Here is a 17,927-nt window from a genome sequence, read left to right as displayed (position 1 = left end):
ACCCAAATTTAACCCTGGAGAACCAATGGGGTCAGAGTCGACCCCATTGGTTTTCTAGGGAAACCATAGGGTCAAATTTGACCCCATGGGTTCTCCAGGGTTAAGAGTGTAGCCTAGGGAGTGGTGAGCACTCATATAGCAAAGTGAGACTAACTGGCATGGGTGATGAAGATTGCTGGCAGTCACTGTGAAATCAACTGCTAAAGAATTATTCACTAAGGCCTAAAGACATGTTAATGACACACTGTCAACCTCTATTCACTAGGGAAAAGTGTACACTCTTAACTGGTTGGAAAGTAGTTGCTAGAAATTGCTGACAATTGTTAGCATGACATTGGTTGCATAAGGGTATATGGTGCAGCACCGGAAAACTTGCAATTGCTTCAGTTGCTAGCATTGATCTAAGTGTGCTAGTAGTTTACATTGAAGACGCTAACTTGTCTGCAATCACTCACAAAACTACTCACTAAGCAGTAGCAAACCAGAAATGTAGACAATTCACCTTCAAAGTATAAATTGCAGATTTTGAAATGTGTTGGTTGTAGAAGTCAGGGACAACTTTCACTCTGAAAGCAAACATTCTCCATTTCCAGTTTGCATCACATTTTTTTAAGATTTACTATAGCTGCAAGTTTGTATCATCCACGCAACCCCCCCCCCCCCCCCCCCAAAAAAAAACAAGCTATACATATATATAAGGTATTCCTATTAAAGATGAAACATTGTGGTCATTTGCTTTGGACTCTAAAGCTTTAAGAAACCACACATTCAAAAGAGAAATTGTTGACAGATGTGTTTTCTTCCAGTTATTGTCGCTGAACAGATTTCAAAAGGCAGGGAAAGCTTGATAAGCTCATGGTTTTGACTGCATTCAGCATCAACTTGCAACATCAAGTGTTCATTTTCAGCACTGGTGATGTAGAGATGGCGACAGCAGTTCAGTATTTGTGCTGCAGTACAGGAATTTCTCAGAGGTTTTCAGCTGTAGCCATCATTCCATTCCATGACTTTATCATATTCTTGGATCTTCTGTTTGATGTGTGATAGCTTGTTCTTCAGATACTCACAACGCTCTTTCTTTTCTAGGAAAGTGGGATCCTGTAAAGGTAAGGCAGAAACAGTGATCAGATTATAGTCTACTGTTCTTTAACCACCAAAAGACAAAGCCTAAATAAACTCCTTGTTACAGGAAAAATGATTCTATGTTTCTTTACCTTCTTTTAAATGTACAAAGATGCCTTTTGTCTGCCCTCTGCCTATGGTTAGATTAGTTTAGAATTATCTTTTTAGACTTTCCCAGCAAACACATCTTGTTTCTGGGACATATTGTTTTAGATTGTTTTATCTTCCCTAGCCCTCTGCTGACGAGACTAGCACCATATATGGAGTTGTTTTATTTTATCTGTTTATTATTTGTTATCCTGTTCTCACTGTCTCTGTGCTCTGTGCCTATAAAAATTACCAAGCCACTGTGCATGGTGTGAGTTGTTCTTAGCAGCTCACCCGTGTACACGTTTGATAAAGAAAGTAACTTTGTCTCATTGTGTCTTTATTTCTCCTGGGTTTTTTACAGAGTTTTCCCCCAACACTCCTAAATCTGACATTGCTGTCCATCAAAAACAATGTGCAACGCTGTTGCAATAGGCAACATGTTGCTTCATTACAACACTGTGGTTTTCGATGACTCCATAGATAGTCCTGCTATCCCAAATACTCAACACAACAATAACTACATTCTAAAATTACACAATATCCGTGGAGATTAGTAGACCTTTTCATAACAGACCTCTTGACTTGTAAATGCAAAAAAAGCACATGTAGAATTAATGATGGCTGAAGTTACAATATACTATGTCAGTGGATCCTCTCCCAAAAGGAATCAGGCCAGCATTAACACCTGATACATTACAGCAGAGACAGCAAATCTTTTTGATTTTGATTATAAATTTGACAGGTTATTATATCCCAGTGACCACTGAAACTAAAGTTAATTTAGCTTCAAAATAACTGAACAAAAAAAATTTGTTGCAGAGGGTCACTTTTTGAAGGAATAATAAGAATCCTGTACTTTTCCTGCAAACTATTAAAAAAATTCTTCTGTCTACAGCTTTTGGCTCACTTTTGTTTCTCTGGACATTTTTCCAGCTGTATTTGACATAGAAAGAGCTTCCAGTTTTTTTCCGAGGTATACGCATAGGACCTTTGTCGACCTTTAGCCCTTCAAAGCTCTGTTAAACCTGATCATTTATGGAGCAATAAAAAAATATGTAAGAGCAATAAAAGATATGTCTGTAAAAATTACACCATGTTTAATCAATAAAGACTTTATAAAGGTATAAAAAAAGTATCAGAGGGCTGTGGACCTGAGAACATTTCCATTCAGTTTAATTAAACTTTATTTATATAGCACCTAATCAAGAAAAGTCCCCTTAAGGTGTTTCATAAAAACCCAACAATGTAAGAATGAAAACCCTTGAGAAGACAAAAAAAAGCACATAGCAGCAGTGGGAAGGAAAGATTGTCTACATGTTGCAACTGTTTACTGTCACCAGGGGGCAGTGTCACAAACAGTCTTTGTCATGCAATCCTTGTTGATGATCTGATCTTTTCTTTGGGGTTTTTTTTTTTTTTTTTTTTTTGCTCCTCCCTTGTTTATGGTTAATGTTGCTGTTGCACAGTTTCAAAGAAAGGAAAAGCGTTTTATGGTAATTAAATTTTTATGGAAAGTTTCGGGTCACTATTCTGCTAAAAGACCCATCTATGACTATGGTTCTCATCCATTTTAAAGCACATAGCTGCTCCCCATGTAAGTTAAGCCATCACCATTAGCAGAAAGTGGACAGGTTTTCTTTCTACACATGATGAGTTCAGATCAGGAATATCTTTAAATGACTGACTGACTGTAATCAATGCAAAAGAGGGACACTATTAATATGTGAGCGCCAAAATTTTGGCTGGGTTGTAGGGGTTTCAATATTTAGTTCACTCAGTGACAAGGAAATCAATTTGTAACTTCTGTAATGTGTTTTTATGGAATTTTGTGGTCGACAATCTGTCTCTTCTGCATTAAAATGAAACTAAGAAGAAGTAGAGACTGTTTATACTTTTGTAAGTGAAGAAAATCACAAATTTGGTAGGGAAATAATTACTTCCCCCCATTGTATAAAACAGTAACAAGACAATAAGCTCACATTTTTCTTCCTCTGGTACTCCTGGAGGATTCTGTTAATGCGATCCACCTCCTACAAGAACAGAAAGAGAGGCATAGTTAACTCAAACACTGAAACTCAGTATGAAAATGAGTTGCAGTGACGCAGTACCAGCAGCTTTCTGATGAGAGTGAGGAATTTCAGGGTGGAGGGGAAATGCAGAGGGGACAGGAAGTCCAAACAGGGGAAGTTACGGGATGAGGAAATGAGGTACAATTTCAAAACAAAAAGACAGAGTGTAATATTCCAAACATGCAATCAAAATGCATCCTTATTCCATTTAGTTTCATTTGATTCCTGAGTGGGTTTGCTTGTTTTAGTTTAGCTTTTATAGTTTAAAATGTTTAATTTTAGTTTCATTTTATTAGTTTCAGTGTAACCTATTAGTGCCTTTTATTTTTAAAATAATTACTGTATTTATGCCAAATGCAACAAGCAAAATTTAAGGGAGTCAATGTAGATATAACAGTACAAACAGAACTTTTTGACGGTGGCTAACTCAGTCTTGTAGACATCTATACACATCCAAAAAGGCCTCAATGGGTAGTTTAAGCTTAATGTGAAGCTGTGCTAAGCAAATCAACATCAGTTCTTGTTAAATTAAATTTAAGAGGTGTATATAAGCAATCACCATCTGGTTGGTAGGGTGCTGAGGTAAACTGCCCATCATAGCGTCCATCTCATTAAACTTCTTGAGGGTTGCCTGCACCTCTGAGTGGAGCTCTTTGTACTCTGCGTACTGGTCGTTGAACACGGCCCGGTACTGGTCCCGCTCCTCATCTGACCGGATCACTGGGTACTTACTGTAGGAAACAGGAATACAAAGAGCACAGTTTTAATGTCACATCTTTTCCTAACCATATTTAAGTTATACATGGCGATAGTGGAGATAAAGATCCAATATGCTATCATGGTTGTGTTTTCTATTTATAGTGTTTTACTATTCATTTATTTCATTAAATGAAATAAGTATTTTTTTTGTCTGAAATATGAAACTTTAAATCTTTCTCATAAGTGTTTAAAAAAATGGTAAATAGTTAGACAAATTAGAAAAGCTTTTAATTTGCGATTTATTTTCATGGAGTTTTAATTGCCTTGTACATCTATGTGTGTATATTGGTTTATCAGTTTTCTTTGTATTTACAAATGTGTTCCGAGTAAACAGCTGTATTTAATGCACACTGTGAAAGGAAAAACTTCAGTGTTAATCAAAAATTGCTGTTTGGTTGCTGGAGGACAAGATGTGGTGGACAAACTGATATTCATCTACTACTGAAACACCTATATTACAAATAATACACTTCATGGTAACTGACAAAATGATTGCCAGTTTATATTAAAACCATTTGCTAGTTGAGTTTCAGTGTGTTTGACTTTGTAAAAACAAAATCAGTGCAAACAAAATAGAAAACTCACAGAAAAAATTTCCTATTAGAAAAGCATTATACATGCTTCCCCTAGGCAGTATCATCAGAAGACATAGCATACATTTTCACTACTATGCTGATGACACCCAGCTCTATCTATCCATGAAGCCAGATAACACACACCAATTAGTTAAACTGCAGGAATGTCTTAAAGACATAAAGACCTGGATGGCCGCTAACTTTCTGCTTCTTAATTCAGATAAAACTGAGGTTATTGTACTCGGCCCTGAAAATCTTAGAAATATGGTATCTAACCAGATTCTTTCTCTAGATGGCATTACCTTGGCCTCCAGTAACGCTGTGAGGAACCTTGGAGTCAGACTGCTTTCTTCCATTTGTGCAACATCTCTAAAGTTAGAAATATCCTGTCTCAGAGTGATGCTGGAAAACTAGTTCACACATTTATTACTTCCAGGCTGGACGACTGTAATTCACTATTATCAGGATGTTCAAAAAACTCGCTGAAAAGCCTTCAGCTAATCCAAAATGCTGCAGCAAGAGTCCTGACAGGGACTAGAAAGAGAGAGCAGATTTCTCCTGTTTTGGCTTCCCTTCATTGGCTTCCTGTTAAATCCAGAATTGAATTCAAAATCCTGCTCCTCACATACAAGGTCTTAAATAATCAGGCCCCATCTTATCTTAATGACCTTGTAGTACCATATCACCCTATTAGAGCACTTCGCTCTTGCTCTGCAGGCCTACTTGTTATTCCTAGGGTATTTAAAAGTAGAATGGGAGAGAGAGCCTTCAGTTTTCAGGCCACTCTTCTGTGGAACCAGCTTCCAGTTTGGATTCGGGAGACAGACACTATCTCTACTTTTAAGATTAGGCTTAAAACTTTCCTTTTTGGTAAAGCATATAGTTAGGGCTGGACCAGGTGACCCTGAATCCTCCCTTAGTTATACTGCAATAGACGTAGGCTGCCGGGGATTCCCATGATGCATTGAGTTTTTCCTTTCCAGTCACCTTTCTCAGTCACTATGTATTAATAGACCTCTCTGCATTGAATCATATCTGTTATTAATCTCTGTCTCTCTTCCACAGCATGTCTTTTATCCTGTCTTCCTTCTCTCACCCCAACCGGTCGCAGCAGATGGCCGCCCCTCCCTGAGCCTGGTTCTGCCGGAGGTTTCTTCCTGTTAAAAGGGAGTTTTTCCTTCCCACTGTCGCCAAAGTGCTTGCTCATAGGGAGTCATATGATCTGTATCTACTTGAGGCGATTTTTGTTGTGATTTGGCGCTATATAAATAAAATTGAATTGAATAGATATGTTTATGTTTAAGTGTGTGCAGGTGTGATTTTCCCTCGTCTTCTGTGATGTCTGAGCCTTTTTATTTAACATTTGAAAGGAACAACTGCAGATTGACTGTGTACTGTATCTACTTTTGTCTGACTCTCTTGACTTTTTTTTTCTATTTTCTAGGTAACACTTACGCAATGTAGTCTGGCACTATAACAGGTTTAGGAATGTGCCCCGAAGGTATAGCTCCCTGCAAAACCTTTGCAGGAACTGCTTTTGGTGCAGTATGGATGGGAACCACTGAAGAGCCCTGGACCTTTTCTGGAATTCTGGGAGCAGGAGCAGAATCTGTTACCATCTGCAGAGACACAGCAACATGTTTACTGCATTACTGTAATACTTACAGAGAAATCATCAAACAAGCATTTATTCTTTCTGCATTCCATCTTTAATGTGTGAAGTCTTTTCTTACAGAATCCTTACCAATGACTGCACAGCTCGTATGTTTGATGGCTGCATCTGCACATGTAAGATATATAAAAATATAATTCATTAACATGTGATTTATATTTTTTACATCTCTATGTTTTACTTTTGAGCTGCCATTAAACCCTACAATAACAATAGGAGTTTGTAAATTTTGTTTTTGCTCTGTTATTTTTAAAATGTTGTCTTGTGTGCCTACTGAGCTCATATGTCTTGAATTGACGGCAAATATGTTTATTTTATTTTTTATATAAACCCCCAAATGGACCACAAGCCCACTGGCTTAGTGTGAAAAGCAGGACTATACATCCAGCACACATGTATTTAACCTTCATTCAGGGTTTTGCAAGCAAGGATACTAAAGCTACAACTATAAGCTAGCTAATCTGTACTATTAACCAACTGTTGCCATTAGCCATTACAAAAATACCATAAAGAAATTTAAAAAATAATTAATAACCAATTAAACTACATTAATACCCATTTGTCTGATATCCTTCCACTTGTAAACAATAATTATGGAAGGCTTAATTGTTCTTTGCTACATGTGAACAATGTTAACTGTGATTAGGCGCTTACTTGCAAATGACTTAAGAAATAAACTCCCTGGTGTCTCCCTCTCTCTTTTCACCCACTATGTGCGCACAGAGTACCTACACAAACTGTCCCTCACGATTACAATTTCAGTAGGTTAACAGTGCTTCCAATTTTAGTGCATAACTAGGCAAAATGACTAGTGTAGTTATGACCAGTGGCATAAATCATCTCCTTTAAATCTCCGAATTAAAAACGGTCACTTGCATGTTGCACAATTAATAAAAGAGAAAGAATACAAGGCAAAACTAGAGTGAACTATGTGTACCCCTTTTGGCAACACATGGGCAGGACTGGCAGACCCCACCCACTCACTCACTCCCCTGGAGCTTGTGTGCAAATTATGTGGTTTGTTGTTGCAGTGCAGTCTGCGTCTGCATGTGTGGACATGTTTGAGACTGTTTTTAAGTTATCAAAGTGAAGAACTCTTGACTGAATGTAAGGAATCCCTAGACCCAATTTCATAAACAGAGCAAACCTAAACAAAGCAAGCTTACCTCCTGGCCGTACCTCTCCCGGTATTTACGTGCAGCTTCGTGTCTCCACAGCTTGAGGCACACAATGGCTCCAATCAGATACACGAGCATTGTGACAAAGAGGAAGATAATGGCAGCAATCTGGCCTGCTTCCGTTCTGCAGAACGCTCCGTTAATGCCATTGTTGAACATTGGGTAGGAGCAGAGACCTCCACGAGTTGTGTCTCGAACATAGACAATGCCTGGAGAATAAAAATATTCTATTATATATGCAGATCAAAAACTGATTTAAAAAGAGACTGAATATTTAATTCATTTTAATTTTAAAATCATTACATTATACCACCAGACAAAGTTATGCACTGGAATTACCTCAGTTTTACCTGAATCTATTTTTTTTTACTTGATGCTTCAATCTCTGCAATACTGTATTTCTAAGCACAGCAAATTAATCAGAGTTGTAGTTAATATTAACATATCTGACTTCTTTATATTTGCAATTCAGTGTTTGGTTCTATAGAGAGTATGAGAAGTACATGACATGACCCAGAACCCCAAATCACAGCCTTTATCTTTGTCTTTCCTTTGTCAATTTTCACACACCCTTGGGTTACTGATTAACTCAGACTGGCTCCACATATATATTGAGAACCAAGTTGTCATTAACCCAAGTATACCTAATAGCTTCACTTCAACCTTGCTACAATGGCAAAATAGTTGAACTGAAAATTGTTTTCTCTTTTACATTTTTAACTGCATTCCACCAATAACTGGGTTTGAAATACAGGACTTGCCTATTAATGAGTCTATCATGCCTATCATGCATCATAACCGCTTAAGCTTTAATTAAGAGGGAGTACTGTGCCAATTTCTTGCTTGATATTATTTATTTCTGGACTCTATTAAAGAAGATTTCTATGATTCACAGTTTAAAATAATCATTCATACTGGGCCATGGTGCATTTCTCAGTTCACTGTCTGCACAAAACAAGATGTTTTTAGGTCCCCGGAACAACTTTCACTGTATATAAAAGATGAATGTAGGCATTGAAAAGTGACCCACTGACTTCTGGACTATGCATTTTGAAATTAATGCATAATTTTTAAGTCCTTAGTTGTCAAAGGAGTCTTGGCAAACTTGGTTAGCAAGCCACAGAACACACTGTAAAGAGTTCAACTTTCTTCTAATTTCAAGAACATACAGCTGTCTGGGTAAAAATCCAAGTAACTAGACCTAGAATTGCTTTAACAAAATTTATCAGGTTGAGTAAAAACAAACAAAACAGTAAAATTCCAAGATTTTAGCACGGCAGTCTATGGTGATGTCTGGGTACTTTCTATAACCCTTGCTGTAAAGTCTTCAATGAAATTACATTGATGGTGTCTACCACGCTGAAAAAAACTATTTAAAAATATTCTTTTAAACAACAGATTCTCTAAATAATCCACTGAACTGTCTTCAATGACAAGATGCAGCTATGTTTCCTACCTGCTGCCATGTACAGCAATGCCAAGGCCAAGTTTATGATAAACTCAGTCAAAGGCCACCAGGAGGAGTCCAGCAGGATGGTGCGGTAGTACATGGTCATCCCGAGCACTAACATGATCACAGTTACCACCCATGCCAGCCCTGCCACTACCAACACAAAAGGGGTTTTGGGGCCTGTGTAGTAGGAGGTCCCGTCTATGCTGCCACCATAGTAACCTGCTCCATAAGCTCCACCAGGAGACGAATATCCAAACATGTTGAACCACTCATTGTCTTTGTGGATATAAGCACAGACACAGGCAAATACACCTGCTCCCAGCAGCAGCTCCACACAGCCCAGAATCCTCAGCAGTCCTGCCCAGGACTTCATGTAGGCATAGCGCTGATGGTACTCCTGCACTCGCTCACTGTAGGTCAGACCTGTATGGTAGGTGTGCCCAGACACAGAGTCGTGCCCATCCCTTGCTTCCAGAAGCTCTTTGCGTGAATTGTAGCTGCCGCCTGATCCGCCATATTTATCTTGGAATGACGCAGGAAGAGAGGGGGAGTGTGGGGGGGAGCAGCGAACTCCGTCTGTTGTGCTGTTGTTATTGCTTGAAGACGTAGGCATGGACCACGTCTTTTTACTACTGCGATTGCTTCCTCTGAAGAAGTTCTTCCATGAGTTGGGGATAAAGCGGTGGACTGGTTTGATGTCAATGGCAGGATCAGGCTCTAGATCAGTGTTGTCTTCACTTCCACTGGGGTCAAACTCAAGGCCAACAGGAGGCTGAGCAGGCAAAGGCGGAGGTGGAAGAGGGTCGGTGCTCTGAGCAAGATGAGGAGCTCTCTGCTCTCTCAGGGGCTGTTGATCATAGGAGTCTGATCGGGGTAAAGAGCTGGGTACCTGGTCATAGTGGGGCGCATGGCGGACACGCTCAGTGCGTCCGTAAGAGCCTCCTCCATAGGACATGAGGATGGTGATGGTCCCTAAATGCACAGACATGTTTATAAGTAAATATTTGGTGTACTGTGATTGATATATATATATATAGAGAGAGATATATATAGAGATATATATATAGAGATATATACACATATACACACACACACACACACACACACACACACACACACACACACACACACACACACACACACACACACACACACACACACACACACACACACACACACACACACACACACACATACACATACATGTACTATTTAAACATACATGGTCCCTAACAGACAGTGCCTTCTGATCCTGTTAATTGTAACTTCTCTTAACAATTCATCACTGAGCAAGTCCATTAATTTTTGAGACTTGAAACATAGTTGACTGGTTGAATAAACACTCCCTAATTAAGTATTCAATGAAGTGTGATCCATCAAGTAATTATGAAGTGTGCATTTGTTTTAGCTTCATTCTTATTATCAACTTAAATAACAGAAGAAAGAAAAAAAGGAGAAAGAAAAAAGGAAGAAAAAAATCAAATTAAGTCTCAGATTGATGATGATCTCATAAATGATACTCAAGCCCAACATTCACGAGGAGAAAAAAGTACACCAAACTAAAAAAGATAAGCCCCAGAGTACCAGAAGCCACCAGCAAAAACCCTCTTCATACAAAAAGCCCTTGTGATTTATGATGTTATCCAAGCCTCCTCCATGCAAGCTGAATAAAGACTGTATTTTTGTGCTGCAAACAAGTATGGAGCATGAATTCCCCTGTTGCCTCAATAAGCTATTCAGGAATGCTTTACTTACTGCAAGCTGCTACTGCAGACAGCACAAAAATACATTCTTACTAACTAATGAGCCTTTGAAAGACAGTTTCTTGTGGCAGATTTGATCTTGAGAGGTTAAAAAAAGTATGCTTGAATACCTCGTTTACACGCAGTCACTCAACACGACTTACATTGGCTTGCAGGTCAGAATGCAAACCTTGTATGACTATACAGTGTACAGATGAATCACCTGTAGAGACAGACAAGGGAAGATATGAAGATGAGTTGTAAACTCCATGCTTTGATCAACTGTCTTATCATTTAATGCACTGTACTTAGGCTGAAGCTAAACTGGCGAAAGCTGGCAATGTTTCTCACACAAGCACATTAACCTTACCTTAGTTTGAAAGTTCAGTCTCTGCTAACCAGCTACTTCTGTTCCCTCTCGCCTCTCCAGCCAAAACTAACATAAATTGAGTTGCCAGTCAGTGAGTGCCTTTCACCTGACCATCTCAGAATCGGCTGTTTTTTGTATGACCTAATTATGCTTAATGAAGCTATTAAACAATCAAAATTTTACTGTTGTACTATGAGAACTATCCAAGGTACAGGACCTTAAAGTACACTGGGGTGGACATAGCTCCAGAGTTGTCACATCACTAGAATTTCAAACTCTATACCCATACCCAGGAAATGACTTGCTATTCGATACCATTTTCAATATCACTGGGAAGATGTTGACTCTGCCCTGCAACAACATAAGTAATGAGGAAGAAGTCACATTAACTAGTTAATGTTCAACTAATTTCACCATTGTGAAAAAGATGTAAAATAAAAAGTGTAACAGGTTCACTTTAAGCTTTCTCAGAGTATTGACCAATCAAACGTCTCCTTTGGTTCAGGCTTATCACAACTGGTCAATGCAAGGAGAAAAATATTCTTTTAATATCACATAAAGGGTCAATAATGAAAATAACCGTCTTATTAATTTATTTAACAGATTATTATCATCAGCCGTAGAGTAGTATTTTAAATTCTAGTATGGTATTCATAGCTGGAGTAAAGGACCTGAATTCTTGAGCTGTGACTAAACTGTAGAGTAGCGGCTCACGACGAGGACTGTTAGTTCACTTTTGACTTTATCACCAGTTCAAGTCAGACAGACGCCTGCTACTGTTATCACGAAGCTGTTCCCAAGCTCTACTTGCTTTAATAATAAACAGGTAACGAGAAAATAGGATCACTTTGTAGTCCGTATCAAATGATATCACTGCGCGCAAGGAAGGAGGCCTGGACCTGTGGACTTCATAGTTTGAGCTGGCACACAGCATGAGGGTTCGGGCAAGAGAACAGGTCAGCCCAATATTCTGGTCTGACTCTATGTTAAGCTAATATCGTTTTCAACGTAGTTTGGAGACCGCGATATGAGTTTTTCTTCCGAACACAGCTGTTTTCACATGTTTGGCTGAGTGAACTTCACTCGAGCACTCAACAATTTGACTCAGCCTTCTGTTTACCGCCTACTTTTCGACATAAAAACTTTTATTCCGACACGCCAACCGACTCCTTCTATTATTCTGCGAAACACATAACTCCGCGCTCTGTGTAGTGGAACCATCGCGTTGGAGGTCGCTTACCTTATTCGCTTTCCTTCCTTTTCCCGTTCTTCTCTCTCCCATTTCAGTAACGTTAACCGCAGGTTTCACTCGAAGGCAAGCACGTGACTCGCCCATCCCTTTGACGTCACTACACAGAGGAGCAGTTTACCTGGTTGGAAAAAAGAGAAGTTCAGCAGCAGCTCACCTGACGCCACCACAAACTGACGCTGGCTCGTTTAGATCTTCATCCATGTAGACGCTACCACTTTAATCTGCAATATAATAATAAAGTGTCACTGCTGCTGCTGTCAGGACAGTAATCAAATATAAGACATACTGTGCTTTCGAATACCACGCTAATAACACAACAATAACAGAGAGAACTGGTCCTAGCTGGCAGCTTTTTGAACTGTGCGGAATTTGAACTGTTGACATTTCTCCTTAGATGTACAAAGAAAAGTAAATGATCAAGGACAAAGTATGACAAAGTTCTCAAAGACAGCTAAAAAGACACGTATGACAACAGAGAGATCCAGTATACCTACACAGAGACATAATTTTCACAACGAGACAGAATGGTTAATAGAACACGTCAGTGACAAAACAACGACACAATAATACACACTTAAATTATTATTTTATTTTTATTTATTTTGTACTGTAAAATTAATATTTTGTCGAGGGGGTGCAAACCTAGAATTAAATATAGCATATTATTAATTCGTAAAGATAAAGGTGGCTTCTCTCACACAAGTCTCCGAGATTGCTACTTTGCTGCTCAACTCAAAATAGTTATACAATGGTGTGATGATACTTGTGAGGCCCAATGGAAAAGAAATATATAATATGTGTGGGGTCATTCCAATACAAGCCCTGATAGGAGATCAGAAACTGACAACAGCTTGTCAGAAAGAACTGAACCCCTTGGCATCTTTTACATTGCTTATTTGGTTTGATTGAGTAAAAGAACTAAACCTAAGGAACCACATTTTCAAGTACTTAAGTGGGTGGCTTATGACTGTGAGTTTAAACCAAACCAAATGGATTTAAAATTTAAAAACTGGTCACATAAAGGGATTAATGTATATTGTGAAATTATGGATAAGAATGGCCTTCAAAGTTTTCAAATATTAAAAAATATATATGAGTTAGGAAAAAGTGACTTTTTCAGATTCCTGCAATTACAGCAATATTTGTCCTCAAAAGTGACTAAAGAAATTAATACTCAACCTAATGAAATAATGAATCTGATTTTGCAAACATACTTTAAGGGATGTAAGTCAATAATCTCTAAACTCTACCAGAGTATATTAAAAAGTAGGGGAACATCAACAGATTATATTAAAAAAAGATGGGAGAAAGAGTTGTCCACTGTTATATCTTCTGAACAATGGGACAATATGTGTGAGACTGCTACTTCAACCTCATCTTCTGCCAACTGGCAAAAATTTAGTTGGAAAAACTTGGTATGATTTTTCATAACACCAAAACAACAAACAGGGGGAAATTCCTCATGCTGGGGGAGCTGTGGGAAACTGTTGCAAATCATACCAACATATTCTGGTCTTGTCGAAAACTCTCTAAATTTTGGGGAGATGTCAAAGATAGAATAGACTATAGGCTTTAAATCAAAACAACGGTCCGTCATAACATTTTATTTAGGAGACTTACCCGAAGAATTAATTAATTAATATACTGACCCTACTGTTCTGGATGACTGGTTGAGCGTTGTTGAGGAGATTCATAAAATGGAAAAACTTACCTTTTGATTAACCCTTGGAGGCTTTAAGTCAAAAAAGGGACCCTTTTTTGACTTAAAGCCTCCAAGGGTTAAGGTTGCAAGCTAATATTTATACCACAAGATGGTGTAATCTATCCGAAATGAGTATGGGTCTCTCTCTCTCTCCCCCTCCCTCACACACACACACACACCTTTTTTTTTCTTTCCTGTTTGCGCCTACTCACAGCTATATAAACTTCTGCAGGCCTCTCCTAGGCTGTTCATACATCTGTATATGTGTTGTCAATTCATGAAAATAATGTCATGTTCTCATTGCCAGAATTGCTTTGTAGGGGAAAAGCTGTGTTTTTCAGTCGACTGCTTGTTTTGTTATTTGTTGTTTGTTTGTTGTTTTCCTTTTCTGTTATAAAAATATTTAAAACCTTTATATTAAAAACTAAGTAATAAAAACATTTTATATTCTGTTTTGTCTTGTTTGTTTTTTAATGGAAGAACTGTGCAGACTGCTTAAAGCTGCTTGAGAGTTTGAAGAGTGCATGATATTGTTAAAGGCACCAAATGAGGGGACTTCATCTGGCGCAGCCAAACTAAAGAGGTAAAAATAAACAGAATATATTCAGCAAAATGGAAACCCAAACACCAGAGGAAGAAGCGTGGGACCCCAATTGGGGGCCTTGGCAACAATGTTGGCCCAATCCACACTTTATACCCAGTGAAGGGCCTTGGCAGCAGTAGCCCAATGCCTAATTTATACCCAGTGATAGCAGACCTCCATTTAATATGAGAGATAGGTTGCTGCACTAAGATTCCAACTGCAGGAATCTCAGCACATTCAGCCAACAAGTCATTACAAAATGGTAGCTGCAAATCACAAAGCTGCCAAGTGTAAAACCCATAATGATTGGCTTCGCTTGCAGTTAAAGTGCTGCAGAGAAAATGCAGAAAAATACATTCTCGAGCTCCAAGAACAGCTGGAAGAGGCTCACAGAAACAGGCCTGAGTCCAGCACAGAGGAGAACTCTCTGAGGAGAGTGATGCTCCTGTTGAAGAGAGCAACACAGCTAACACTGCTGTGGAGCTGAGTGTGAAGGCTTCAACACAAACCACAGAGACTCCAGAGCTGAAAATAACTGGAGGGAGAAGCTGAATTGGAATCCAATGTAAGAAACAGCAGCAGGAGATTGAACAGCTCCGTGAGCAACTCCTCAAAGTAAAAAAAGATATAGAAGAGGAAGTTGCAGAATGCAAGAATAAGAACAACAAGCCCACTGTGAGTTCACAGACCTCAAAATCAAACTCTGCACCAGTAAAGCCCTTTGTGGAAAAAAAATCAATTGAAGGTGCAAAACTTTTAACAAGAACTGGAAAAGACCGAAGCTTCCTAATGGAAACTGTAGCAAAACCAGGAGAACACAAACATAAAAAACAAACTCCAGGAAGCAGAAGAAGAAAAGATAATACTGCAGCAGACTGTGCAGTCTCTGGAAGAGACAATGAAAAACCAAGAAGAGTCCAACGTTACCAAACCAGATAATTGGCAACATCATCCCAATTCAAACAATGTATCCAATGATGAGTTGTCACAAACAGAACCCAATCCAAACTTTATACCTAATGATGGGTTGTGGCAACCAGAGCACAGTGCCCACTTTATACCCAATGATGGGCAGTGGCATTACTAAACTAGATCATTCTCAGGCCCAAAATGAGACACTCGACGAGACTGTGCAAGAAAAACACATAAAGGAGGCCAGCAATACCAAACAAGAAAATCCAGAGGCCAAAGATGAAAACATGTGCAAAAAGAAAAAGAACAAGAAGCTCTGCTGGCTGCTTAGACTATTCACTTAACTGACTTCAACTCCATTTCCTATAAAATAATCAATTATACACCACTAAATATTAATAGCAAATAACTGTGTTAGCCAGAGAGTTACTTCCAGTGCCTAAAGGTCAATTTTAAGGCATATTTGCTTTAATTTTCTGACATATATAACCCCCTCCCCCCAAACCACAGCAGATGCCCACCCGTTCCCCAGCCTGGTACTTTGGGATGTTTTCATTTCCACTGTCGCCAAGTGCTTGCTCACAAGGGATTGTTGTTTTTTATCTTTAATTCAGTTGTATGAAAATTCTGCTGAATTGATTAACTTCCGCTTATCCTTTTCAGGGTCGCAGGGGGCACTGGAGCCTATCCCAGCTGTCTTAGGGCGAGAGGCAGGGTACACCCTGGACACCAGATCAACACATAGACCCACTTTCACACCTATGGGCAATTTAGTGTTTCCAATTAACCTAACAAAACACAGGAAGAACATGGGAACTCCAAACAGAAAGACCCTAGCCTGATGGTGGAATTGAACTGAAGACCTTCTTGCTGTGAGGCAACAGTGCTAACCACCTTAACTTAACACTAGAAATAAATATCTACTGTTGATAACCTTTGGAGCAATATTAATGAAATCCATATAACAACATGCCTGGCTCAATGGTTCATGGAACTATTAACAGTTACTGCACAAAAATATTATGCATTATTGATTTCAATATATTGATTTTTGTATCTTGCTACTAGCTAGCACTAAGTCCAGTTTTCAGAGTTTCAGAAAGACCAGCTTGAACAAGAAGAGTTCAGTTCTGCCAGCTATTTGTCTTAGGGCTTCTTTGTGAATGACAATTCATCCCACAATCATCATGTTCTTTGTGCTACTGGTATAAACCACCAGTCTCTGTGATGCCCAGTGTTAAATAAAGGTTTGTTATTTTACAAATTTTTGGTTATTTTTATGGATATCAGATGACCACATTTAGAACATAATTACAGAAATTTAAAAAATCACATTGTTTAAGTATGGAAAAAAAACCTACTAAAATTAAACAACTGCACTTTGTGCTTCTTATTGTTCCAACTGTTGTAAGGAGTCTGCTTAAGTTTCTTCAGATAGGTCAAAGGTCAGTGCCGTTGGCTTTATGGTCTTCCAACTCTTCCTTCTTGCTTGTCTTCATTCAGTGGTTGCCAGGCTCACATAACCTATAAAACTAATGTTATCTGATACCTTCAAACACTATTATTTTAAGGAAAGTTTGATTTTTTTACGGTTTGTTTTGTCTGCTATGATTTTTTTTTTTACTTTTTTTTTTTTTTTAACTTTTCTTCTCTTTTTTTTTCACCTCAGAAAGAAATGAAAAAAAGGAGTAGAGAAAAAATAAAAGAAAGGGGTAAAAGAAATAAACATTAACAAAGAAAAGTACAAAACGTATGTAAAAGAATGAAATGAAAAAGAAAACAAGGAAAAAACAAAAAAACAAAACAAGGAACAGCTAAAAAAAAAAAAAGAGCCAATGTAAGGAGAAAGGAAACATGTCAATGAAATAAGACTTAGAGGAACACAAAAAAAAAGAATTAATGATACACTGACAGTCTGATTCTGGTGAAATGTTAACATTTATTCTGACAATAACAAGTTTCCACACATTAGCAGAAAAAAAAAAAACGGATGCTCATCTAAACAATGCACTAAACAACTGTCCCCCCCCCCCCACACACACACACACCATATGGCTATTTCTATGAGGGCATTAATGAATGCACTCCCAGGCTCTTAATCCTGACCCATACTTAATTCTGTTCTGAACCCTAGAACAGCTCAATGAAGGTCTGTCACAAAATGATGACCAGAAAAAATTCCCTGACTTCACTCCCAGCTAAAACCCAGACTGTACCTCACAAAGACAATCATATATGGGTAAAGCATGCAAGATGACCAAAGCTTCAGAGAGATATTGGTTAACATAAGGGATGACTTACATGTTTAAAATAACAGAATTTCAGTAAAACCTACTACTGACCTCAGCAGGGACATTCTCCCATTTAATTTCCATATACTCAAACGCTTTGAGAAATACAATAAGAAAACATGGCTGCAGCATTAAACTTTTCACACAAGGACTAGGA

At 38.4% G+C, this 17,927-nt stretch overlaps 1 protein-coding gene across 6 annotated transcripts; it reads right to left on the bottom strand.

The window, feature by feature from the left end:
• Positions 1–665: 665 nt before the first annotated feature.
• marveld2a (MARVEL domain containing 2a) lies at positions 666–12,394 on the bottom strand. 6 transcript variants are annotated; one of them, XM_086301549.1, is made up of 9 exons: positions 12,271–12,390; positions 10,825–10,883; positions 8,922–9,890; positions 7,454–7,674; positions 6,360–6,395; positions 6,071–6,234; positions 3,841–4,012; positions 3,192–3,242; positions 666–1,098 (listed from the first exon to the last, which is right to left on the bottom strand). In XM_086301549.1, the coding sequence occupies exons 3-9, from the start codon at positions 9,871–9,873 to the stop codon at positions 979–981; spliced, it is 1,716 nt and encodes a 571-aa protein (XP_086157675.1). In that variant the 5' UTR covers positions 9,874–9,890; positions 10,825–10,883; positions 12,271–12,390; the 3' UTR covers positions 666–978. The 6 variants fall into 6 exon arrangements, with proteins under 6 accessions (XP_086157675.1, XP_086157671.1, XP_086157672.1 ...); XM_086301545.1 differs by having other exon boundaries at positions 10,792–10,883; positions 12,271–12,389; XM_086301546.1 differs by having other exon boundaries at positions 10,792–11,381; positions 12,271–12,355.
• Between the last annotated feature and the right edge of the window lie 5,533 nt (positions 12,395–17,927).

This window comes from Aulonocara sp. 'chitande type north' Nkhata Bay, linkage group LG7 (assembly GCF_057382095.1).
Source record: "Aulonocara sp. 'chitande type north' Nkhata Bay isolate Kocher_YH1m ecotype deep benthic linkage group LG7, A_spYH_male_GT1.1, whole genome shotgun sequence".
In the NCBI taxonomy this organism is placed as follows: Eukaryota; Metazoa; Chordata; class Actinopteri; order Cichliformes; family Cichlidae; genus Aulonocara; species Aulonocara sp. 'chitande type north' Nkhata Bay.
The sequence above is the reverse complement of the archived record's forward strand: the minus strand, read 5'-3'. Positions and strand labels throughout refer to the sequence as shown.